Source organism: Lethenteron reissneri, chromosome 52, assembly GCF_015708825.2.
Source record: "Lethenteron reissneri isolate LAM-NWPU_2019-01 chromosome 52, ASM1570882v1, whole genome shotgun sequence".
Classification (NCBI taxonomy): Eukaryota; Metazoa; Chordata; class Hyperoartia; order Petromyzontiformes; family Petromyzontidae; genus Lethenteron; species Lethenteron reissneri.
The window spans coordinates 2,578,731-2,606,056 of record NC_083830.1 but is presented as its reverse complement, the minus strand read 5'-3'; the positions used below and the strand labels follow the sequence as shown (position 1 = coordinate 2,606,056).

The 27,326-nt window shown below is 45.0% G+C and overlaps 2 protein-coding genes across 2 annotated transcripts; both read left to right on the top strand.

The window, feature by feature from the left end:
• Positions 1-1,031: 1,031 nt before the first annotated feature.
• ENY2 (ENY2 transcription and export complex 2 subunit) lies at positions 1,032-9,143 on the top strand. Its single transcript, XM_061573320.1, has 5 exons — positions 1,032-1,164; positions 1,901-1,984; positions 2,370-2,440; positions 4,964-5,038; positions 5,704-9,143. Exons 1-5 carry the CDS (start codon positions 1,157-1,159, stop codon positions 5,778-5,780), a joined length of 315 nt encoding a protein of 104 aa, XP_061429304.1. The 5' UTR covers positions 1,032-1,156; the 3' UTR covers positions 5,781-9,143.
• A 3,589-nt stretch (positions 9,144-12,732) lies between these two features.
• TP53RK (TP53 regulating kinase) lies at positions 12,733-16,190 on the top strand. The gene is given in 5 exon segments (XM_061573419.1): positions 12,733-13,006; positions 13,380-13,667; positions 14,871-14,986; positions 14,988-15,170; positions 15,471-16,190. Coding segments are annotated over 5 exon segments (1,137 nt in total). The 5' UTR covers positions 12,733-12,798; the 3' UTR covers positions 15,813-16,190.
• Positions 16,191-27,326: the final 11,136 nt, after the last annotated feature.

The following is a 27,326-nucleotide window of genomic DNA, read 5'->3' as shown; positions in this document are numbered from 1 at the left end:
GTAAAGTCACGTACAAGGGAAATATAAAACAATAAAAATTCTCACGACGTTTCGATGGCAACACAAGCAATCATCATCATCACCTGATGATTGCTTGTGTCAAAAATCGTCCAAAATCGCGTGATGTCATTTATGGACGGCCCCTTAAGTGCAGTGTTCTGAGACGTAGTTATGTTCAGCTTTAAGCTCGCCGGAGTTGCAAACAGCATAATTTGGAAGCGTAAAGTTGACCTAACCTCTTGTTAGACGTGGCACAGAAGGAAACGAAGCCAGGAAATGCTGTGCGATGTGGCGTTGAATTCATTGTATGGTTAACTCTCGACAAAGACGGGGAAATTGGCGTTACAAAACCAGAAATAGTCGTTCCAACTTCGTGGTTCTTTCGGTAAAGTCACGTAGAAGGGAAGTAATAAAATAATAATAAAAAAACATAATTGAATAATTCTCACGACGTTTCGGCCACAACGCAAGCAGCCGTCCTCAGGTGAAGAGCAGGTCTGTCGGGGAGACAGCGTCTTCACCTGAGGACGGCTGCTTGTGTTGCTTCCGAAACGTCGTGATTTAATTTAGTTATTTTCATTTATTATTATTTTATTCTATTATTATTGTTTTACCTACGTGACTTTACCGAAAGAGTACAGACGTTGTTGGCACGTCACATTAGGTGACGCTTTTATTTCTTTATAATATTGGAAAAGTGCAAGCAAATTGTGCCTAAACAAATTTACGTTTCCGTTCCACCTTTCTGCTTGTGTAATGACGTCATCCGTTCATAATTATTAATGAGAAGGGGTGGGGGGTGTCCATATTCTTAGGTTTTTTTCGGTAAAGTCACGTAGGTAAAAACATTAAAAAGTAAAATAAAATAAAAAAATCACGACGTTTCGGAGGCAACACAAGCTTCCGTCTTCAGGTGGTACCGTCACAGCCACGACAGCTGTATCAAGTAAATGAGAGATTGCAGGAGTTACCACTGCGTTTATTTTGAGGGCGGCACCCGCTAATGAATGTTAATTAGTGGGGGCTGACGTCACGAGCGTTAATGACGTTCCTGGGGTGATTCTCGTGTCCATATTGGCCGCCCGATACAATTCGGGCGCACGTGAAACGCGTTTCACAATTGAAGCCCGCGCCCTCCTCGGCCACCGTTCCCGTCATGGCCGAGTAAGTGTTTCTGTTACCGGCGGCAACGGCGTTATTAAACATTAACACTTTCTCTTATGCGCGCTCGTCTCTGATTATTAATCTCTCACTTCGGTGTCCTTTGTTCACAAGTTTGGTACGCGTTTATTGCGAGCTGAAAAGCTGTTTTGATTTAGTCTATCGCAGGACGCGGGGTGGAGGGAGCATGGCCGTGCTAGTCGAGGCGCAGAGTCTGGTTGAAAGCAATATTTTTTGTAACAATCTTAGTGATACAATCTTCAACTCTAACTATTAAAACGCATACAGTGTGAACGTCGTAAGCTTGCTGCTGCTGCTACTTTTGCGACAATAATCCGTCACTCTTACCTACAGTTTAACGTTTCAATGCTGGTGCACTATGGATGGACTTCTCTTGCCACACTAACGTGGAGGCTGTGACATTTTTTGCCTCGGATAATTCAGCACTGGGGTCATAACACGAGTAGCATCGCGATGAGTCAGAAGTGGTCGTGCCGTGGATCAATCGGTCCCTGCCATGAGAACGAGGAATTGCCATCAACTGGGTTGAGGCAAACCACTGTACGCGATTGAGCAGAGCGACTGAAATTGTTGAGTCGGGAAGATTGTAAGAGAAGACAAGCCTCAATTACAGAATATACAAATGGTCTGTTGTGGTTTACAGAATGTGTACATTAATGTTAATGAGGTGTGTGTTACGCAAATCCTAATTGCATGCAACTGTTATGCGTGTCGACAGTTTCTCAGATCGCAAGTTGGGCAAAGATGCCCAGATGAGGGCAGCCATAAATCAAAAGCTCATAGAGACTGGAGAAAGGGAACGGTAAGATCAGCAGAAACTTGGGAAAGAGTAAACATGCAACTCCACAATTATTGCTTTTCTTACACGACTTGTGGCAGAAGGGCCTTCGCTAGACGGACCTCAACAAGACTCCTTCGAGAGGATATTTGACATAATCTTCCATGGTGGCCAGATGTTTTGGAAGAGTTGGAGTATCCACATTTTATCCCTACCACCACGTCACCTGCCTATCGACTGTTGTGCACCCAATATTTTAACTACCCTCCTGGGAGATTTAATCAAACCAGCGACCTCTGGGTTGCCAATCCAGTGTGGTAACCGTTACACCACAGTGGCATCCTTAAGAAATAAATGATTTGATTTTAATACCTTCAATTATTTGCATTGTTTGTGTATGTGTGGGCAGTTTGAAGGAGCTTCTGAAAACGAGGCTGATGGAGTGTGGCTGGAAAGATCAGTTGCGGGCTCACTGCAAAGGTTTGCACATAATTTTGTACATGTACAGCCCTATATCAATTCACTCCAGGTCAAATGTGTTATTTTAAAATATTTCACCATGATGGTCAGTCTGGATTGAGGAACAGGAGTATATACGTGGGAGCATTGAAGTAATATGTGCTTTGAAAATCAGCACGCGATAGGAGGGTTAAAAAAAATTCATCCTACTGCTTACATCGGTGGGTTTGGCAAGTGCATGACCAAACTTTAACCACGTCTGGGTAATTTTTACAGCTGTTCTAAGTGCTATAGAGCCACTATTCACATGTATCTGATCACATCACATACATATAAGCAGTATCTTTATAGATTACAGGAGTGACATTTTAAGAAATATTATTTTGCTTGAAAAAAGTAAACACGGAAGTATGTAATATATGGTAAAGATGGTCATACTTGCTCACCGTATGAACCCCATTCCCAAATACATTGGTACCTCGGCATACGTCGTTAATTCGTTCCAGAAGGTAGGACTTATACCAAAAATGACGTATACCAAACAAATTCTTCCCATAAGAAATAAAGGGGAAGGAAATAATCCGTTCCAGAGTATAAGAAATTATATTTTCTATGGCATATTATACATTAATGGGGTTGTATAAAATAATTTAGACACTATTTATTACTAAAATGCATAAATAAATTAAAATAAATGCATAAATAAATCAAAATAAATTTAAATAAAAATACAATGTAACATCACTTTACCTTGCTGAGAGGAGTTGATAGCCTATGAGGATGGTGGTGAGGAAGGGGAGGAGTCGTGAACGGGGTCTACGCGGCGGGTACGCGGTGACTCATCCCGACCCATACAAGTTCTTGCAAGCGCGTCGTATCCCAAGCAAGACGTCGTATCCCAAGACATTTTTCTCTCGTAAAAACACGACGTATACCAAATTCGACGTATTCCAAAGCGGTCGTATACCGAGGTATGACTGTATTAATATGGCCATGAGCCGTGAACGACACCCTGTGGTCACGCGGCTGGTTCGCTCGTGCTGCTCGACGGGAGCGCACCAGGATGACTCTCTCCTGGTCCCGCTTGCCAGGGGAGAGTTCCCCGGGTAACTCCTGCTTCCGACAATGTTTCCTGTTACAAGTAACGAGTTGTTAAAATTGAACTGTTTCTCAATCGAGCCGTACTTGATCTGTTTAACACATAGGCTTTTGCGACCGATATTATTAATATGGTTTTTGCTGCTGCTCTATTTAACACCGGGAGCAACAGGAGAGCTTCACCATTCTTGCCCACTGAAGCTGATAGTAATTACCAGCGAAACGTCGTACTCAAATTTTAAAATGTCTGTTGATTCTCTCTTCAACACACCGGTGGGCTAAAGAAGTGAATTATTTTGTCCTTTGAAAAACGTGACACATTTTTACTGTTTGGCCGTGTCGGGTGGTGGAGGGTTACGACACATTTATAAATAACGCGATCTGACCCAAAAACCTATATTACGCACTTGATCTATCTGGGAGCTGCAGTTTGGCCACGCATCCCCTTGTACAGATTTACATGAAATCAGGGATTGCCACTGTTTAATACTTCAGAATGCTTGCTTTGTTGTTAGTGTGATATGGCCTTCATTAAAAGCTCACATTTCCCAAGTCGAATCATATTTTAAGACACGCCACTAAAGGGCAGCATTATTGTGTTCTTTTAACACTAAAACCTTTACGATGTGTGCCGTATTAATTTAAATTGATCCTAACTTTTCATGGCTCTAGTGTGATTTTAAAGTCGATAAAAATAGGTTACGAGTAATGTGTTGAGTAAAAACGATCAAAATCGTTAGTGAACAAAAAAAACTACAACAGCTATGCAAAATCTAGTTAACAAAGAGATTAGCTCCAAAAAGATGTGATACTTACAAAAAGGTGATTTATAAGAAAATTGAAAGCCTCTTAAGGATGCAGTGCACAAGTGGCTGCATGAAACAAAACATGTCAGACAAAATATACTAAAAGTATCCCCGTTCTTCTTAAAGAACACGTCGGACTGTTTTGTAAAGTATCTTGAGATGCAGTGGTGTTGAAATTCTATTAAAAAAAATCCAAATTGTACTGTAACAATACAAGCCCTGTAAATATGCGATATAAAAGTGGCCAAGCTAAACAAGACATTTTAGACAAACTCTGCTCTTTTTGATGCTACTTTAACATGACCGTACATCTCTCCATGTACATGTACTAGCCATTTTGTCCATCCATTGCTGGATGAGGACCCTCCCCATATTGTGATGGTCATGTGGATTGTTTGACCATACCTCATGCTGGCCAGTGCAGCTTAGGCAAAGCCACTGGTGATAGCCATGACCAGGGGTCAAACTCAGGACCTCATTATGCAGTGCGTTAACCACTGCACTAATACTCCACACAGCGTGTTTTTACATCGGCTTAAATGTATACAGGGAATAGTTTTTTTGACCAATAAACATTCTTCAATGGTGCCTAAGTATTGTTATGAAAATTATTGCCAACCTTTTTTTGTAACCTTTACAGATGTCATTCGAGACAAGGGACTTGAACATGTGACAGTGGAGGACTTAATTTCAGAAATCACACCAAAAGGCCGAGGTTTGTGCTAAATCTGCATTCTGGTAGTGCAGTACAATGTCGTATACCTGACTCACTGGGGGCTGAGGGTCGCCTAATGAGGGATGCTGGACATATTTAAAAGCGCAGACTGCTGTAAACATGGGAAAATGCTTTAGTGTGCTTTAGAATTGAGCAAATGTACGAGAGGTTAAGAACACAGTGTGTGAATATTTGGTTCTTTCGGTTAAGTCACGTCTAAAGATAAAATAATAAATTAAATTAAATAATAGCATACGACAGTTCTAAAATTAAGATTGAACACAGTGTGTGTGAAAAGGTGATGTTTGCACACTGACATAAGGCCGTAAATAATAATATAGTAATAGTCACACCAGACCATACTTAGGATTCTTAAAATTCAGTGTAAATGCCAAATTCTCCAAAAGCCAAACTAAAGCAAATTATTGACGATCTTAAGCAGAGGGAAAACATACTTCAAGCTATCTTGCATGGTTAGCATGTGATGTTTTGTATTAATTTCTCCTTCATTTTTTACCCTTCTAATTGTGGAGCTTTTCAATCACGTAAATAATCATTCCATTAACCACAGACTTATCAAATATGATTTTTATACGTTGCAGGATGTGTACGTTAATTATAATGTTCAGTAACGTGAACGTGTTTTTTTCCGTTGATTTACCTAGCGTTGGTGCCAGACAATGTCAAGAAGGAGCTGCTGCAGAGGATTCGTGCTTTCTTGGCGCAAAATACTAACTTTTAGAGTTCTGCCAACAATTCCGTACCACAACATGTTGATTAGAGCGTTGCCTCACATAATGTATTGCTCATGCCACCATTCCCTTGTGCAGTTCGCACCCCGTGTGTCCATGTGACGTTTTTACGTAGTCATTTTTTGTAAGCAATAAAAGTACCATTAACAAAGCCAAAATGGATGTTAAATGTTCATGATTTTCACGAGCTCGTGCTCAAGGCACTCCAACTTTGTGTTTTAAGCTTCATAATTTGGTTGTGGTATTTAATTTGTTGTTAAAGATTTGTAGCAGCAGTTAAGATCATTTTCACGCAAATTAACAGTTTGAGTCTAATGTTTAATAATTATAAGTCATGCAGGTAAACGCAGGACATTTAAGGCTTTTCTGTATAATCTGTGCATTGGTCTCATCAAGACAATCTCCAGTGCTGCTCTGATGATTCCAAGATTGAAAGCCTTCCTGTGATGGTGCTTTACAATCATCAGTATCACTGAAATAGGTGACGAAATCCAAAGGTTCAAGCAGTGAACTGAAGAGTCTGTAAATCTATTCATCTCTGCTAAAATGCATGTTCTGGAACTAAGTAGTCTTTGTTGGATTTCAACATTTCCAGTTATATGTGGTTTGTGTTGGTGCAATTAGGGAAAGGGAGGCTGGGCAGGCAGATCTCCTATGTCGGTTCTTCAAACAATAAATTCAGACCGGCTGTGACAAGTTTGGCATATTCTTGGTTCTTTCGGTAAAGTCACGTAGAATGGAAAAAATAAAACATAAAATAATTCTCACGATGTTTCGGCCACAACGCAAGCAGCCGTCCTAAGTTGGAGAACAGGTCTGTCGAGAAGACAGTTATTTTATTATGTTTTATTATTGTTTTATTTCCATTCTACGTGACTTTATTGAAAGAACCATGAAGATGAATACCTGCAGTCACGAAAGCTTTAAATTGAAAGTTTGGCATATGCTGGTGGGTCACGTGACTTCATATGTCACGTATACTTATGTCACGTCATAACTTGTACATTTGGTCACTCTGTACCTCTTGTCTCTGGGTCTTTTATCTGTCTTTTGGTTGTCTTGCGTTCATCTCCAGCTCAATAATATTCACTGCTTGTCTGCAGTTCTCCCATCTCTATCTCTTGTTAATCTTTCTTTCATCTCTCTTATCTGTTTCACTTTTGTGTCATGCGAGTCATCTTTCAGTGGGTCATTGCTCGCCATGCCACTCTCCCAATACCTATTTTTTTCCACCGTACAATCAAGGTTCGCCAGAACTATTTCGAAACCAGCGCGGCACAGCTGAGGAGGTGACAGGTTGAGTTTCCACTGCAGAAGTCGAGCCGTGCCATTGCCGTCAAACGCAATGAGCGAAACGTGTCCTTCCAGTGTACCAACTGACTGATGTCGTGTGCAAATGAACAGCATCATCCCCACCCCTGCCCTTGCTTTGGTGGCTCCGAGCTAGAATCGGATGTCTTCTGAGGTCAGCGTGTTGTGGTTTGATTTCAGCCTGACACGGAAAATCAATTAGAAAGCCACCTGTACCTCGAGGGCCCCATGCCTGCTTGGCTCGGATGTGCCACTTGAAAAGGGTTCAAGAGTCCTTTGCGAACCACCTCTGGTCTGGCCATCCAGTTGAAGAACCATGACCTATGTGATTCGTGAATTGATTATTGTAGGCAATGAGGAAGTCTGTGTTTCTAATCTATGTTCAGTTTTGTGCGTGCTATTTTAAGTGTGGCTTTTGTACAAATTATATGGTTTCACTGATGATAAAAATAATTGTTCAACGTTCCAAGCAGGAACCTCCTGGATATCTTAAGAAGAACCCATGAGGTTTTCCAAAATAGAAATAATTTCCAATTGGTGAATTAGTAAAGTGCTTGGATGGATTACCATGCATACATCCGATATGAAACATGCAAAAAATGCGTGTTCCAGGCTATTACGAAACTCCTCTGCTCACTTGATCATGCCCCCTCCCTTCAATCCGAACTGATCAGCGTGGCGAAGTATGGTCAATTAACCCCCACGGCTCGCATTGCATGGGGAGGCCCTCATCCAGCATTGGTTTGACGAAAGGGCTACATATACACATTAATAACGTACGTGACTACAGGTGTGCATTGTACTTGTTTGTGCTTGTCTTTAAATATTTACCATCAAATGTGAAAGTTTTAACGTCTGAAAAATTGCAGCTGACATGGAGATCGACACTTTATTAGTATGGTTCACTTCATATTGTGTTTGCAGATCTCATTTTTTTTATGCATCTCCAAGACAATGGTATGCCATTGTTTAGGTCACGCGTCTGGTGAATGACCTTCTTTGCATGAAACATTTTGTATTGCATTCATTAAGACTCTTCTTATTGTGATAAATTCTCGCAGCACAAACATTTTTTTCTAAATCCATCATAAGATACTGTGCAGCTTTTCGCGGTTTTGCGTTGTGCCATGGGGGTGGTGTTCAGCAAGATGTCCGGACATTTCGACCCACCTAAGTTCCATTCCCGAGTTCAGTTCCTGAAGAATTCCCGAGCACGTGGTGCGAAACGTTGTACATCGTGCTAAACAACACCGATACTTTATTTCCGAGAGGATCTTTGGAACACAATCTTGAATTGGTTGTGTTGATGTTGTTTTTATGTTTTGTGATTGTACGCAAACATCAACAGGCTATTTATTTTTAAAAATGGGTACGTTAGAAAAAAAGTTCCACATTTATTTTAAAACTTAATTTCCACGGGCTACATTTTCACAATCATTCTTTATTTATCCTGGGCAAATCCGATGAGCTATTAAGCTATTTCACATATGTCCAATTTGGGCGGGTTCAGAACGTTGCAACAGCAAACAATACAACAAAGTATAGGAAAACTAAGCAAATCACTAAAATGTTCTAATAAAAAAACTGAAAATTTTACCAAGTAAAGCGAACTGAGCGATTAGTTATTTTACAGAAGCCACCTGGCCACAAATTATAGCTCTACGAAGTGGCGTATCTTGTGGAAATGTATATCAGCAGCTAAATAATATGAATTGCTATTTCCGTCTTGCATTTCTCAAAATTGGTTGTCCGTCGTCAAACAAGCATTAGGATAAAAATGGACAACGCTGCCAAAGTAACGTATACATGAAATAGTTCACCGAAATATAAAAAAAACACATGCATGTTGTGCACGTGCGTATCTTTACAAGCCCGTACAATTGTACTGTATATGTATGCTGTTTTAAGTTTGTAAGTCGATGCATTGGTGTCATTTTTCAATTTAACATTTTAGAAACATTACTTTGAAGGTGAACTGGTGGATGTGGAAGCATTTGTGCCTTGACTGCTTTTGTTGTGATAATAAATATTTTTCAAAAGACTATGTGGACATAACCCGCTTATAATTTTATATACGTTAAAATATATCAAGCAAATTTGAGTTTTCCATAATAGGTTTTTTTTGGGTTACTTCGCATAAATATGAATGTGTCGTTAAACCCACCACCACCCGACACAGGAAATTTAGTAAGGTTTCGTCACGTAAACATTCCTGCGGAGGGAGCTGGTAGGAACGTTGGGTTGCTCGGTCAATGGCCTGCAGGGTCAACGGCGGCGTGGTGTATTCCGCAAATATGCCCGACTGTGAGGGCGGGCACAAGCCGGCGTGAGTAGGTTAAACGTTGAGTTTTATAAGGGCACCATGGGGTGACCAGCCCATCCCCACCCAGCCCCACCCCCGACCCGGCCCCACCCAGCCCCTCCCCACCCTCCCCTCTCCACCCAGCCCCACCACTCCCACCCCCCACCCAGCCCCACCCTCCCCACCCAGCCCCTCCCCACCCCACCCAGCCCCACCCCTCCCATTTTTGGATGCACGACGGACGGACACAATAATCCCGTGGGCTGGTATAACCAGTAGGTTCCTACCATTATATTACAATAATTAAACATTGTTATATTTTAAAAAAATCCTACCAGTAAGAAAACGTGGCAATGCGTTACGAGTACAGCACACCGGTGTGTTGGGTGAGTAAACTCACAGAATGTACATGTTGGGTTTACATGATGTTGTGGGTTTACTCTCCAACACTCTGGTGTGCTGGACAAGTAACCAATTGGCATATTTAGAAAAACCTTACTAATTGGCTGTGCCGGGTGGTGGTGGGTTTAGCGACACATTCATATTTACGCAATCTATACCCAAACCCCCCTCTATTTGAGATAATATTGGTCGCGAAAGCCCCCTGCTCCACCCACCACCAAACCACTCCTCCCGTATCTTGATTTGAAGCTTTCGTGGACTGCATTAATCCATACTCTTTGGTTCTTTCGGTAAAGTCACGTAGGTAGACAAATACTTAATTTTTATTTAAAAATATTTTAATAAAATATTTTATTAAAATATTTTATAGGTATAAAATACAATATTTTATTATTTTTAGAAAATACTTTATTTTTAATTTAAAGTATTTTATAGGTATAAAATAAAATATTGTATTTTATACCTATAAAATATTTAATACCTACGTGACTTTACCGAAAGAACCAAAGAGTTATGCCACTCTCCCCGTGTTAAACACAATCCACTTTCGATTCAACCTATGGGTGACGTCATCACGGCGCGCCCAACACGTAAAAAACAAACACGTGGGTCACAGCGTCACCACTGCATTGCATTTTCACAATCCCGCAAGAGGCTTCATCATCTTCATAATTTACAGATATTTTTGTTTGTCAAGCCTCTGCCGGATGAAGCCTCTTCCCCTATGAACACGCGGTCGCTCATGGGATTCGCTTGACCATACTTCACACACACGCTGGTCAGTTCGTGCGATGCGTAAGAGGGCCCACCCCGTGGGATGCCGATTCGTGTAGGATTCGCAGCTCGTGTTGTGTGTTCGTCTCAATAAGTCGGCCAACCCGGGCAGGCCAACAGCACATCAGGGTCTGTTCCGTGATCTCCTTCTCGTAGCTGTCAACTTATAGGGTTTAAAGCGTATTCTTGTGCAGGGAAATTTAGTTTTCATGTCCATACGGCGTGCAGCCGTTTCAATAATAAATGCGTGTCGGTGTTTCGTTGATATTTATAAGGCCGTAATTGGTCTGGAATAAGGTAGGGCACTGATAAGGGGTTGACAGGGATGCCTTTTATCTTGCCAGCGAGCCTTAAGACACTCCACGTGACGGTCACAAGGTGCACCTAGCCTGGCACAGGCGCCGTGGTGGGTGTTGTGGCTATGGATGTAATGCAAGACGTCTTGAGTTGATACAGTAATACGGTGTACATATCTACGGGACCTTTTTGCCATTATCACCTTTCTGGAAATAAAACAGGAGTCGTTTAAGATGTTCAAACATAACATACTGTAGATACATTTTGAAAGGCATCAGGTCTGCATTAAGTACACGTACATGTGGCAAAACATGCAAACATAATATATGCATTGTCTTTAAAGCTACAGTTCACACTTCTGTTACAGGTTTTTTGGGGGGGTTAGATCGCTTAAATATATAAATGTGTCGTTAAACCCGCCACCACCCGACACAGCCAACTAGTGAGGGTTGTCAAGTAAACAGAACGTGGCCAATTCGCCACTAGTACAGCACTAGTGTGTAGTGTATAGTGTAGTATACTAGTACAGCACTAGTGTGTAGTGTATAGTGTAGTGTACTAGTAAAGTGTGTAGTGTATAGTGTAGTATACTAGTACAGCACTAGTGTGTAGTGTATATTGTAGTGTATAGTAGTGTAGTGTATAGTGTAGTATACTAGTACAGCACTAACCGGTGTGTTGGAGAGCCAAGCCACAACATTTACAATCTGAGTACGACGTTTCGCCAGTAATTACAACCAGCTTCAGGCTACAGCCAGATTTGTGGAGAAATCCTCCTGTTTCGTTTCTTAAATAGAGGGGTAGGTGTGATGGGGGGGTAATGTATATATGTATATAATTGACTATGGGTATCCATTGCGGTACATCACATACAAACCTTACTAATTCGCTCTGTCGGGTGGTCACGGGTTTAATGACACATTTATATATTTACGAGATCTAACCCCAAGAAAACCTGAAGACGGCTGCTTGTGTTGCGATCGAAACGTCGTGATCGATTATTTTTTCTTTACCGAAAGAACCACCGAGAATAGATTCCTGCAGTCACGAAAGCTTAAAATCAAGATTCACGCTTCTGTTGTTTATTCAAGGAAAATGTTTCAATTGCACGGTATTTAATTGCACAATGCACACACTTTAATATACAATTACTAATGTTGTGACGTCGGGACACCAGTTAATATATCCGCTGTACCGTGTTCTTCGGATTATAAGACTCAGCCCCCAGAGGTAGAGCAATTACTTTGGACATGGCCAATGCACTGTTATTCACTGAAACAATTCATCCACAGGTTCCAATTCGCGCTGTGTTCTTCACTAATTTATAGAGGGTGCGGGAGGGGACACTTTTGCCGATTAGACATCATCACAAGTGTGAGGGCCAGACATTTGAAACCATTGTTGGGTTTTAAGCAGCATGGTGATGATGATAGGGGGTGTTTTCACTCGTTGTGTATTGTTGGGGGGGGGGGGGGGCGCATGTCAGAAAGACAAATTGCGTTTCGTCAACGTTATCTCAACACACTCGTTAAATGTGGTGCACGGTTTGAGAATTACAAATCACTTCCTTCAATCGGTGTAGTTCATCGAGCTCGGAATTGGATCAGCAAGGGTTATTACATACAGGGTTGCCCAAGAGTTGGGACACAAGAGGGTTATTTAATTTGTTTTAACACTGGCATTAAACAAACTTTCATTGTTGATTCTTTAAGTCTACATTCGGTCTATTATTAATATCTATTTTTTCTTCTTCCTTTGCAGATGACATTTTAAACATGGAAAGGAAATTGACTAAGGACGAACGCATTTCATTGGTTTCTATGTATGCTAAGGATGGCAGCACGTTCCGGTCAGTCGCCGAAGACTTTAATGTGTTGCACCCTGACAAAAATATTGGATTTTCATCGGTCAGAAAAGTGATCATGCGTTTTAAAGACACTGGCAGTGTGCATGACCGACCGCGCAGTGGTCGAAAAAAAAGTAGCACGAGTGAAGCCACATCAATCATGGTGCTAGAGCATGTGATTACCAGTCCAGAAAAATCCACTCGAAAATTGTCACGAGAAACAGGTGTGCCAAGAACATCCTGCCAGCGCATACTCAAGGAGGGTCGCTTTCACCCTTTCAAAGGTCACTTGGTTTGTTAAAAGAAATCTTAATAACCCTATGTGCCCTCACTTTTAGGCCACCCTTTATATATGTACGTTGAGGTTGCCGAGTGAGCCAATAGGTGGTTTGTTTGTATGTCTTTATGTATGTATGTATGTTGAACTTCTTTTGCACCTTACGTAGCCAACCGTGCTTATCGGAGGTGCGGGGGAAGGGACAGCAAACTAAACACAAAAAAGAAGTTTCAGGTGCATCTGTGAAATGCTGCGGGTAAATGATGCAAGTGAGCAGCAGTGGCATTAACCATGCGGACTGAGTTTGGCGACGGCAGTTTGCAAATTGTTGATTATTGCTTAGCTCCCTCGCATTTTTTGTACGATTTTTTTCCCTCCAGACATAGTGATGTCTAGTTGCATGGAGGGCGAGAAGAGAGAGGGGAAGGAGGGTAGCGGTGCGGACGATGGCGGCACCGTCAAAGTGGAGACGGATCCCTTCCTCGCCGGCCTGACCCTGATCTCGCAGGGGGCCGAGGCTCGCGTCTATCGCGGGACCTTCCTGGGCCGCCCTGCCGTGCTCAAGGAGAGGTTTCCCAGGAAATACCGACACCCGCAGCTCGACTGGCGCCTGACGAGGAGGCGTACTGTGCAGGAGGTGCGGTCTCTGCTGCGATGCAGAAGGGCAGGTGAGAGTTTCAAGTTCATTTATTAGGTATGGCCCTGTGAGCCATGCGGCTCTTAAGTCGGGTGCAACCGCAACAAACTAAATATGAACACAGATACGCGTGGGCTATGCTTCGTGATTTGTGATCGCTACTGTGGGGTGCAATTCAGAGGTCGCCATTTAGATCCGATTCGATCTCCCGGCGTGTCAGCTGAAAACAACGGGGCAAGTTTCTTCAACCATACAGCCTCTGTACACCCAGATGTATAAATGGGTACATCACAGTCAGTCGACAAGTTGCTTGTGTTTGGCTAAAGTGGTGGGTACTCCTCTTCCAAGGTGTTTGGCCAACGTCGAAGAGTAGGCCAAAATATCCTCTCGAGGGGCCAAGAGCTCCCCCTATTGGAGGCCTCTCCGCCAGCATTGGCGTGAGAAACGATAATCCACTTCAGCACATTTTTGTTTCACGCCCATAACTCAGCAAGGAAAGGTTGGCCTTTATTACGATACCAAGTTTGGAAATGTACCTTAGGGCAACATGTGGATTTGTGCAAGGTTTGTTCATAGTGGCACCAATAGACCGCCATTTGTCACTAATTGACGGTGACATCACCATGGCGCCTGTACCAGGCCAGGTGCACTTTGAAGTGGCACAGGCACATACCAGCATACAACGGAATAATTTGGAATATATGTTGGTGGTGGAGTGTAAAGCACACTGCCATATGAACCCGGCCGCTTGAGATTGACCGCTTGCTTCGGTTACCATCAGTGGCGAGCGATATCTGAACCCTGCCTATCCGCCCTCTCCTGTACCAACCCACATTGCTTAGCACGGTAAAGTACAGCACGGTGAAGTACAGCATGGTGAAGTACATTCAGAAAACCCCCACAATCAACATGGTGTGGGGGGGGGGGACTTCATCCAACAGTGCATTGACACACGGAGGAGCAGTGGCAGAGTGGTTAGCACACTTTGCTCTGACCCCAGCGTGGCGTGAGTTTGAATCGAGGCCACGAATTATGTCGGTGGTGATATCTGACTCAGTTTTGTGTTCCGCCATCACCAACCCGCACTGGCCAGTTTGGTGAAGTATTGTGAAAAAAACCCAACGGCCGAAGAAAGGCATGGTGGAATGCCTGAATGGTAAAGGGCTGTATATTATTGCTTTCATATCATTTTAATCGTTCACACATTGATTGCTGTACATTGTTGACCTCGCAGGCATCCTGACGCCCGTGGTTTACTTTGTGGATTATGAGCGCCATTGCATTTACATGGAGGACCTGGCGAGCGCCATCACGGTGCGCGAGTATGTGCAGTCCACATCGCAAGCAGCAGCAGGGGGAGAAGCTGCTAACCTTGGCGGTGCTGATCGGACGCACGCTGGCGCACATGCACACACAAGACGTGGTGCACGGGGACCTCACCACCTCCAACTTGCTGCTGCTCTTCCCGCCAGCGGAATCCCCCGAGCCAGGAGCCGGCGCTGCCTCACCGGAACCCTGCACACAGCAACCCCAGGTGAGCTCAGTCACTCTCCTCCACCCCTGTCACTCAGAAATTCCACTGCAGTGGTTAGGGGCAGTACCGTGGCCCGGGCAGTTGTGCGTGTGCTGCTTTTGTTGTTGCAGAGGTTTGTGGTTCGAGCCTTCTTGGCCATACTGGTTATTGCTGCAGGTTTATCGACCGTCAAAATACTGCTTCACAGGGGACGTTGAAGAACCAATGACGTTATTGTAAAAAAAAGAGGCGATGTATTGCTGGCATCATGGTTAAACTTTTAAGGCGGTCTGTGTGTGTGCGGCCGTCTGCTGCGTCAAGGTGGGTGAAGAAGATATCCCTGCAGATGCTCCATCGCTCACCGCCGCCACCAACACCACACACCCCGCACCATCCGTGCTGCACGTGCCCCCACAGCCGACTCCGCGCATGGCGCTCATCGACTTTGGGCTGAGCTGCGTGTCGACGCTGGTGGAGGACAAGGCGGTGGATCTGCACGTGCTGGAGAAGGCCTTTCTGAGCAGCCACCCTGGCACGGAGGCTATGTTTGCGGCCGTGCTCGCCGCCTACACGGCGACGATGAAGGGCCGCTTCGCCGCACCCATCATCGCTAAACTCGACGAGGTGCGGCTCCGTGGCAGGAAGCGCTCCATGGTGGGGTGAGGAGGAGAGGGAGGAGGAGGAGGAGGGACGAAGGAATGGAGGTGGAGAGGGAGTCGGAAGGGGTGAGGGAGAGTGACTGACACGCCATAGTAGGTTGAGAAAGATGAGGGGGTGAAGGGGTGACTGGTGGCGGAGGAGTAGGAGAAGGGAGGCGGCAGAGGAGGGGGGGTGACGGGCGCTGTTTATGATGGAGTAAAGCATAACGAGGTGGAGGCAGCAGAGGACGTGGGGGAGGCTGTAGTGGTCCCGGCCAAAGGAATATGGCTGTTGTGGTTATAATGTGGCTGTTCTGTACTGATGCACCGCATTTTTCCCTTTGAAACTCGCTGGGTCGCTGGCTGAACACATTTTCTGTTTAAGAAATAAACATTGAAATGAATGGTAGTGGTTATGGTTGTGATTATGTGATGCCAGCTGTTATTGGTGCTCTGTAAAGCACACATTCAGACAAAGGTGGAACACTGTCATCATATTTGGGGGGGAGCACCCAGTTCTACATCACTATACTCGATAGAATTCAACATGCAGTTAGGTTGATTGATGGTCCAGCATTGATGCACTCCAGTTACTCAATCACAAGGGGTCAGTTGCCTCTTTAATGCTCTTCTGTCATTATTACTGTAGTTTATGATCTGATGACATTAACTTCTTGATTCCTCCATCCATTTTGAGGAAACAGTATACAAAACACTGTCTCTGCATTCAGCCACCAATGCTGCAAACCGAAACACTTCTGTTTCTGTTACTTCGCTAGCACGGATCGACTACGGGATTACTTCTTAGTGTCGTTTTTTCCCAATCTGTCATAACCTTGCACAATTCAAGAAAAGTCTCAACTCTTATGTATTTCAACGTTTATTGCACTGTGTCTTGCTGGCAACTTGAGGTTTTGGACCTTTGCACCTGTGCTCAGTGTCTGGATTAAACATATATTGCAGACTAGCGGTAAGTACCCGGCGTTGCTCGAGCGAAAAAGGCAGACACACACATGGACTTACACGCAGACATTGACCCACACACATAGAAACACATCGACTTAGACGCACACACACATATGGTTAAACCCAGGATGGATCGTTAGCAGGCCAGCCTAAATGTTTCTAACCGGCGAAGATGTTCCATTAGGGAGGTGCATGTTTCGCAAGCGTATAGAAGGGAGGGAATTACCGTGGCCGAGAAGACCTGGAGCTTCATGTGGAGCGAGAGACCAGGTAGCTTCCACACAGCGTAACGCATGCGATGAAAAGATAATGGCGCTCGACTGATTTGGGGTGAGACCTCTGCTGTTAAACCGGAGCCGGTCATGAGCACACTGGCCAGGTATGGGAATCTCGGCAATCTCTCCACAACCGCCGCATCACCAATTGTGAGTTGGGGTGGATTGTTGGATGGTATAAAATACCCAGGCAGGTGCTTAGTTTTGGTGGGGCTGATGGTAAGGCCCCACCTCTTAGTGGCAAGCTCCAGGTTCATCAGCAGTGAGCAGCAATCACCAGAGCATCGGCATACATAACATGGTTGAGTAATAGGGAGGCATCCCTTGACCGCACCCGGGCATCGATCAGCCTCCTATTGTATCTGTACCATATGGTAATTCCTCGGGTACAGCCATTGAAGGCTTCACGAACTACGTGGTCAAAAGATATGTTCAATAATGTGGAGCCAGAGGGACATTCCTGTCACACCCCAAGGTGTAGAGGGAATGGCTCTGACTGACGGCCACCTAGTTTGACGTGGGACCGCTCACCATCTCTGATTGATGGACACAAGACGGAAATCTGACGCGACACAGGGGCCAGCGTGCCACTGGTTGAGGCCCCGCATCGACCAACTGCTAACTCCAGGCCCGGAGCTGCACACTGCCGGTGGAGTGGAGTTGGGTTGACTGCACCGCCCGATGCTGGACCTCCTCCTGGGGAAGGAGGGGGGGACACAGCATCCAGCATTAGCTCCTTGTCACCCAAACTTTGTCCCAGCAACGCATCGCTGGGACAGACCTGCAGGAGAGATGTCCGGCTGTACCTCCATTATTATTTGATATTTTGTGTTTTATAATGCGCAGCAGACCCAACAAAGGGCTTCAGAGCAGCGTCTATAAAAAATTAAAACTCTGGGTTGAAGCCAGGCATCTAGACAGACAGATCGTTGATGACCAGTCTGCCCAGCAGATGGGGAAAGAGATGCAATGGAGAGAGGTGACGGGCTTATAGCTGTGTGTGTGTGACCGCAGTGAGCTGTCACCATAGTGAGTTGCATTTTTACTTATTCATCATTAAGTGTCACAAGCTTCGTAGTTGAAATGTATTTAAGCAGTGATGTAAAGTCCTTTGTATAGACCAGGGGTCGGCAACCTACGGCTCCGGAGCTGCATGCGGCTCTTTACGGGCTGCTTCTTGACGATATGTACGTATGTACAGTATGTACATAGATGCATTGCGGCTCTTGAAATACTGAATTTTGTACCGAATTGGAAAGAAATGGCTCTTCTTGTTATTTTGGTTGCCGACCCCTGGTATAGACAAATCGCTGATATTTTATTTATGAAAACGGCCACTAAAACCTATAATGTATTTACCAACTTTACCGTTTCTTTCAAATCTATACAACCAAATGACCCTATTTTGCCGGCTCTCAGAAGCTAATTGGGGCTGGGAGATTGCTGGCCACTATGCAGGCTCTGCCCGCATAGTGGCCAGTAGATGGCAGTAGAGCAATACAAATCTTTAATCTATCTGTGCTGAGCTTAGAGTGTGTCATGCATGGAGGGCTTTTCTCCGGGTTCTCAAGTTTCCTCTGACGTGTCAGTTTCATTTATTAGGTACTAGCTGTACTACCCGGCTTCGCCCGGGACTTGGATTCACGACGCCCGGCCGCCTTTGTCTCCCCAGTGGCGATGTTCACACACCACACCAGTTACTCGTTTGAGGCTGAGTCGACCTAGGGGAGGCCCAGGACCGGTTAAAATAATCGTCACCGGTGGTATCCGTGAGCGGGAATCGAACTCGGGTCGCCGGGTTCGTAGCGCGGCGCGCTACCCACTACACTACAATGCGTGACGCTTCCACATGCGCGGGTCACGTGACAGATTTGACGTCACAGCTCACTTGTGCAAAAAATATATGCATTATTGAGCTCCCCCCCCCCCAAAAAATATACAAAGTATAAAAAAATATATACAAAGTATATAATATACAAAGTATATTTTTTAAATATAATTTTCGCATGGCGTACAGTCTGGAAACTACCCACATGGCAAATTTCCAGTTTGTTGCATGTCGGGAAGTACGCAAAACATTTTGAACAGACACACATAATCACAACTTTGCCTTTTATATATATGGAGATAACCCTGTGAGCCATGCGGCTCTTGACTCGGGTGCAATCGCATGAACCAAAACACTCATTCGTGGAATCGGCAAAACATCCACAGAGCAGGACCCTCTTGAGAAAAAGTATCGAGACTCAGTTAAGGATGTCCTGGGGAAAAATAAAAAGAATGACTATACTTTTAATAATTTTTTTTTTCCTTGGCATCTCAGTGTCAATTTCTTTTTCCAATACATCTTCAGCCTTTCAGTCCGATTGTCAGATATTGGCAGAAACATTAACTCATTCTAACATCACAAGTGCAGTCTTTAGCTTTAGGGTAGGGGTTTTCAATTACATCATTGTCAGCAATATTCATGATTAAATCGCTTGCAAATCAATCACGGTCCTACAAAGCAATAATCCACCCAGCACCTGAGCACGATCTGATTTCCGTCGCTCCATCTCTGCAGTGAACGTCATCTTGGACGCATTCTAGAGCTTAGTTGCAGCCTGGTTTGTCCAAAAAAAAGTTGTATTTACACACCAGGTACTTCAACATGCATGGCACCTCTCGCTGTACCTGTGGCTTTCCGTCACGCGCCTCCCTACCGCTTCAGTCTACCAGCCACCCGGAAAATATTCGGCGATAAATTAAGCCGTGGCACATTATATACTTTGGCTGCCACCCAGTTGTGTCGCCGAGGGGGTGATGTACCATTCTCGTTCCGTTGTGGATGTGCACTGATGCCTACTCTCAGGCACGTAAAATGCAGATCGATCGATCGAGTTGCTATTCTTACTCACTGGCCATCAGTCCACATTCGTGACGTTTCCTGCCCAAGCCCAATTACTTTTCTGAACGGTCAATATCTTGTCTTTAACACGCATCTGCTCTCCAATCCATGTGCGCTTCTCTTTCCGTCTGTGTCAGCGAAAACAATGTCAAGTCTTTGAAAGAAGAGGGTTACTCTATGAGACCTCCTTTACCAGTGGCAAAATATAGTAATAGGGTTTTACCCTTTCAACTGGTACAAAAACTGACATGATGCCTTGTATAAAGGTGTCAGTTTTTGTACCAGTTGAAAGGGTAAACACCGATTACTATATTTTGCCACTGGTAAAGGAGCTCTCATAGTGTAAATACTTACCCCGAGCTCTCAATATTCTGATAGTGCGCTGTTTTTTGAGTTGTACGCCTTTTGGCGTCATCTGGTCCAACAAAAATGGAGACTAGGCTCTAAGAAAAGCTGTCTCGGGTGTGGACCAATCAACTTCAAGGACAGTGCATATCATTATCATCATCAGAGTTGTTTCATTTTCTTTGCATTTGACTGCTTGTGTTGTGGTTATTGCAAACATGATGCCTTGTATAAAGGTGTCAGTTTTTGTACCAGTTGAAAGGGTAAAAACCTATTACTATAAGAGGGTTACTCTTTGGTTCTTTCGGTAAAGTCACGTAGAAAGAGAAAATAATAAATTAAATAATAGCACACGACGTTTCGATCGCAACACGAGCAATCATCATCAGGTACAAATGAAAGAGAAAATATAACCTAGTAAACTTAGAAATATAATGCAATACAACACAGATAGTCGGCTAACATAACAGTCAACACCCTACCTATTTGTACCTGATGATGATTGCTTGTTTTCATTTGTACCTGATTATGATTGCTTGTGTTGCATTCGAAACGTCGTACGCTATTATTTAATTTATAATTTTCTCTTTCTACGTGACTTTACCGAAAGAACCAAAGAATAATTTCCTGCAGTCACTAAAGCGCCAAATCAAGAAGAGGGTTCTTGATTGCCAACGCTAATACCTGGTTCTACGTGTCCCGAAGTTAGGATCTCTGTCACGTAACTCAATTCCGCACTGTCAGAAATGTTCCGATACGGGAATGTATTTCGATAGGGCTGAGTCGAGGGTTACGATGGGACCCACATGACGTGCAGGGACAATCACTCTGAGTGGCTGTTAAATAACGGAGGTGGTGTCTGGCAGGGTGCAGAGGAAAAGGGACAGAGGGTTCAAGAAGTGGTCAAACATTCATGAATGCTGGATACAGTATTCTTTTGCAAATACAAGCTTCAGGTGTATTCTGTTTAACCAGGTGATAACTCAACGGGCCAAGATGTCTCATTTGCAAGAGTGACCTGGATCACTAAATAGGGCACATAAACTTGCTACTTGTCTGAGTAAAAAAAAATGTTAATATGATTTTTTTATATGGCATTGTGGTGCTTACTTGCTACGTTTGCATGCCTAATCCTTGAGTGAGGGATTTCTCTGGGAACATGTTTCCTCCCCACTGTGAATAACGAGTCAGATATTAATCCCCGCCTGAACGTGTCACTTTCAGGCGGGGATTTTTTTTTATATAAGACACGCACAGGTTATCATACACCGGTGACATTTTTCTGACCGGCATGTTACTCATAGTTATCTCGTCTTTCGCTCCCCTCTTTGTGTTCCTGTGTGCGTTCGGTGCATACCGGTTTGTTCCTTGGGGTTTCTGAGGATTTGATGATCAGAATCAGAATCGTAATATTTATTATACTGGGGGAATTCGATGAGCTATAAAAAATATACTATTTTGGACATCTGTACACTACTGTCCATCTGTACACAGATGTCCAGTAGGGGCTGGTTAAGAACGTTTCAATAACAGTACAACACCATTTTAACACGTAGGCTTTCGCGACCAATATCCATAAGAACGTTTTTTGGGTTAGATCGCGTAAATCTATAAATGTGTCGTAAAAACCCGCCACCACCTGACACAGCGGCGTCATTTTTCGAACAACAAAAACAACAAAAGGAATCGCTAATTCGGACCATGACGCAGCCAAACAATGGGCCTCAACTCCCGCGGATGGCGTCGTTGTTCGCTTCCAAGTAGTCGCCCGCGCGTCGAACACTTTCAGTGCGCACCGGCAGGGCTCATCGGCAGCGCAGAGGCAATCGTTTGATGATTTCCGGCCAAATTTCGTGGGTTTCCTCTCAACGTCGTCGCCCCCTTGAATTGCCAACGCCAAATGCGCCCCGCCCTCGGTTCTACGTCGTCCTGAGGTGAAGCCATCAACTCTCAACGTAACTCCATCGCGCAGTGTCAGATGTGTTGAACCAAGGCCGTAATTATAATATTAATTGGGGGGGACACAATATTCAAATATGCTCAAAATGCCCCCCCCCCCCCAATATATTGCTATAAAAATAATTGCTATCCAATATCTGGACTTGTCCTCATATAAATCAATGCACAGATTTCTGTTAATATTATTGTGGTTATGGTTGTTATTTATTAATCCCTAATCTCTGCCATTACATACAATGAAACAAGAAATTGTAAAAAAAGAAAAAACAGAGCAATGTAATACAATACACTATTAGACATTATTGTAAAAAATAAATAAAAAGTCCATCTTTTTTTTAACCTACGTGACTTTACCGAAAAAACCAAGAGTATAAAAAGTCCATCCCATGTGTTAGTGACTTTTTTATATTTTAGGCAGGAAATTAGTTTTCAAATTTAAATATTTTTTCTGGGTTGGTGACCCCCAGACACTCAGGAAGATTTGGTCCCCCCCCCCCAATGTTGACTCCATGGCTACGGCCTTGTGTTAAACCAACGTCAACACCAACGTTGGCTCAACGTCGAAACCAACGTTGGCTCAACGTCGAAACCAACGTGGCATTTATTGCCCCCCGACCCGCCATTGCCCCCCACCGCGTGCCGCTTAACCTCATGAGCGGCGACGCTGCCGGGCAGGCCACAGGGGCCAGCGGGGGCGGACGTGAAGGTCGTCGGCACGCGCCCATCGCTTAGCCCGCCCGCTCGCTCTGTGTGGACGGGGCCTCCTCCCCTGTGGCCCCACACACGCGCGCAAAAAACAACACACAGGGGGTGGCAGTGACAGATTGGGAGCCCCCCCCCCCCCCCCGAGTTGAAAGTGCAGCCCGACCCACATCAACCATCGTCGTTACGCGCAAGCTTCCTTCAACGTGACGGTTGATACAATCACGTCCGGGACACCCCCCCCGACAAAGACAAAGATCCCCCGTGTAGCCTGTGACAGATTGTTGGGGCAAGTGCTGTTAGCGAGCACCTACGACGGGGTGGGTGGACAGCACCACGCCCCGGCCGCCGATGTCTCCCTAGTGGCGATGTTCCAACAACCCTAACCAGGTACTCATTTGAGGCTGAGTCGACCTAGGGGAGGCCCAGGACCGGGTTCGTAGCGCAGCGCGCTAACCGCTACGCTACCGCTCCCCACTACCCCCCCCCCCCCCACATATCCTCACACCGACACGTGCCCCCAACACCCCCTCCCCCACACACCCTTCACGCCCCCCCCCCCACCTCTTAAACCCCCCTCGACTCCTCACCCCTCCCCGTGCACCCCCCACCGCTGCCCCTAACGTGACGCTGCTCAGGTTGTGTGCGGGGGGGGGGGTCAGAGGTCAGCTTCCTTCCGCCCGTCAGCAGCTGTCAATCAAAACAGCGGCTGCACCCAATGTCTCACGAAGCGGGTGCTGTGTCAGAGTGAAGGCTGCTGTTGCTGCTGCCCGAGGTTGCCTGGCATGTGCATGTATGTGATGTAATGCTGAACTTCTTTCGCGCCGTACGTGGCCAACCGTGCTCATCGGAGGAGTCGGGGCTGCTGCCATCTGGAGTGGAACTCGTCGTGGTCTTCGCCTCTTCAAGCTGTGGGTCTGGAAGCGTGTTGGCTGTCCTGACCCGGTATGTAGTTAGGGGCCGGCCATAAATGACGTCACGCGATTTTGGACGATTTTGGACTCCCCCCCCCCCCCCTTCGTCACACGGCGTCACAAAAAGTCAGACCCTCCCCCCCTCAAATATGACGTCACAAAGCTCTGCCCCCCCCCCCCCACAAAAAAACACATGCTTCAAATCGCTTTAAACTATTGTCATTGTAGTGCGTATTTAATGTGGCGCTGCACTCTGATGTTGTCGGAGAAAACATTTATTAAAGAGTCTATTTAATTAAGTAGAACATGTTGTCTATATGTATTTAAAGTTGCGCATTTTGATGTGACGTCACATTTCTCAACCCCCCCCCATCGTCACACATCGTCACAAATGTCTGACCCCCCCCCCCCCACTAGATGCGTGACGTCATTTATGGACGGCCCCTTATCCCCTATGGCTGTAAAGGCTGGAATAAGAGAGAGTGCCTCCTACTAGTGTTTCTGAATTGGTACACTACACGTGTTGAGTACATGTCTGGGTGGTAACCGGCAGAGATGGGTTTTGATGAATGCAGTGAATTGAATTCGAGGAGCAACTGCGGGGGTTCTTTGATGCAGTTAGGGAAACCTGAGTTGGTTTATGATGTCCGAGTCGGCGTTTGATCAATGTGACATCTGTTTGCTGCAGATGTCACTTGTAAAGTTCAGCCCTCGGCATGTCACACCATCCAGCGTTTTATGGCTTGAACGAAAAATACGAATCCTTGAATAGACATCTATAACAAAATAAAACATGTCTGCTGTATTACTGTTTGCTGCAGATGTCAATCGTAAAGATCAGCCCTCAGCATGTCACACCGTCCAGCGATGTATGGCTTTTAAAAACAATTATTACAATAATCTTTGAACAGACATCTCTAACAAAACAGACCAAATTCCGCCGCATTACTTAAGGTCTTTATTCATTTTACTAATTGACCCGTTATTATAGTTTTTATTTTATCTTCAAAACAAGTTAAAGAGGCTCATGGGGAGCGAGGTGGGAAAAAGAGATGTGGGAACAGGGGGGCCCACCCCGCTGATCTCACATTTGTGACCCTGACCCAGCTGCCCTCCTCATAAAATGCCATTCTATCCGAAAATACATCACTCGCGAATGACAATGGGTGGTATTTGGGAGGGGGGGGGGAATTATGCTGGCTAGGTAAACACCCCCCCTCCCCCCCCGTGGAAAGATTATATCCATGTTGACAGCCTTGATAAACGGGCGCGAACAAATGCTGGAAAAAAACCGCCGGCAAGTTGCAACTTTGGAAGGAAGCCACCGTTGTTTGTTCAGCGGCCGTCACTAGAACGGGACTGGCAAGAAAATGTCTCAAATATGCAGCTACCATTCTCTGATTTCAGTAAAAGAGATAATGTGACAGCTTGGGGTCAGGGGTCAAAGGAATGAGGGATTAGAGTTTTTTTTTTTAAATTAAGAACGCGGCTCTATGAGCGTACACGTGGGACCATGATTAAAGGGAGCGGGACAAAAAAAACACGCAAAAAATATGTATTTGAAGACCGGGTGTTTGTTCCAAAAAATGTTTTTGTCGCAATCGAATGAGATGTGGGCCCAGACACACGAGCAAAAACAGTGGTGGTGCCCGCTCCGTGCGTACGTATGCATAAACACACACAGAGGCCCTTTCAAGTCGACTGCTCTATGATGAGTCATTGGCTGGGTATGAATGTAATTGTATATTTGTGAGGTGCGCGCAATAAAAAAAACACTAAAGGATTGGCCTCAAAGGACGAACCATGCCGGAGGCAAGCTTCCGACGATCAACGATTCCAAAGCATCCGGATCCATGAGTAATTGTGTCTGAAATGTGTGCGCGCGTGTGTGTGCGCGTCTACGGGAGGGGAGCGGCAGTGCAGCGGTTAGCGCGCAGCGCTACGAAACTGGCCACCCGAGTTCGATTTCAGACTCGGGAACACAAACACCAGCGGTCCTGGGCCTCCCCTAGGTCGACTCGGCCTCAAATCAGTATCTGGTACAGTGCGTACCAGGGGGTGCCGGAGTGGCGAGATGTTAACTGCCTCGCCTGGTATGCAGGAGGTCGTGGGTTCGAGCCCGATCCTGACGCCACTATATTTGGAGTTTGCGGTGTCTCTCTCCACGTGGTCGCGTGCATTTTTCTCCGGGTCCTCCAGTTTTTCCCTCCACATTTAGAATCAAACTGCGTTTAGAGTATTTGGCTGCTATACATTTCCACGTGATAAGCCACTTCGTTGAGCTATCATTTGTGGCCGGGTCGCTTCTGAAAAATAGCTTTCAAGCTCAGTGGGTCTTACATGATAAAAAAAAAGTTTTTCGAAGTTTATTATCATCAACATCATCATCATAATATATGACTTGATATTGCACCTTACAAGTATGAAACAAGTCTCGAATTGCCAACAGAATTAAGGGGCACAACTAAACGGAGCACCGCACACAAAGGCATGAGCGGCACAGGTCAACTTAGAATCGCAAACGGTTTACATGACAACGAGCAACATTGTCGATACCGGAGGGTATATGATCATTCGTCACGTCTCTCCCCACTGATTTCCATCTCCAAACTCATTCCCATGGTCACACAATAACAACAACAAAGTTAACTTTCTATCGCCTCTAAAGGCGATTGTATTTAAATTTGACGTTTCTGGCGTGCTTTTGCTCTCTGACCTATGAAATGTCACGTCGATATTGTCCGATGTTTGTTCGTGAACTTTTCAACGAAACTCAAAACTATTCTTTTACACGACAACGCCTGGCGAATTCCTCATTGAAGAGTTTCAAGAAGGAGAGCCGGAACGACTAGTTGATGACGTCGATCCATCGACTAAAAAAATATTGAATCACTCCTTTTGCACGGAATGCTCGCAAGACACAGTGGGAAACTCCCTGAAAGCCACGTCCAGCGTGACGTGTCTGATAATGCGGATAACATCATCAAGTCCCGCCCATCACCTCCCGTCCAGCGGCACACGTGGAAACACAGGTGCTTTTTTTTCCCCGCCCAGATATTCTTGCGTTATCCAATTGGTTGAGTAATTTAACCAATACTTGCTAATCAACTAGAGTACTTTAATATTCATACATCCCAGCTGTAATTGTAGGTTTATAACAGTATTACCCATTTATCGTCCTCAACCATCATCTATCCACTGCTAAATGAAGGGCTGCCCGAGCCATCACCACTCATCGCGTTCTTGCGATGCAACAATCCATCTCGCACCCACACGCAGGAGGTGATCCCATCGCTCCATCTCAGCAGAGGATGCCCTCTCAGACGCCTGCACTGCATTCCCAGTGTTGTAATATGACAAACGCTGTGATTGAAAGTGAAATGTAGCGGAACACAAAGGACAACAAACGTCTCGATGGCTTTTAACTGCGTTAATATAATGCATGACAGTGAGATTAATGTCAACTGCCCGTTCAAGTAAAGAATAGACTA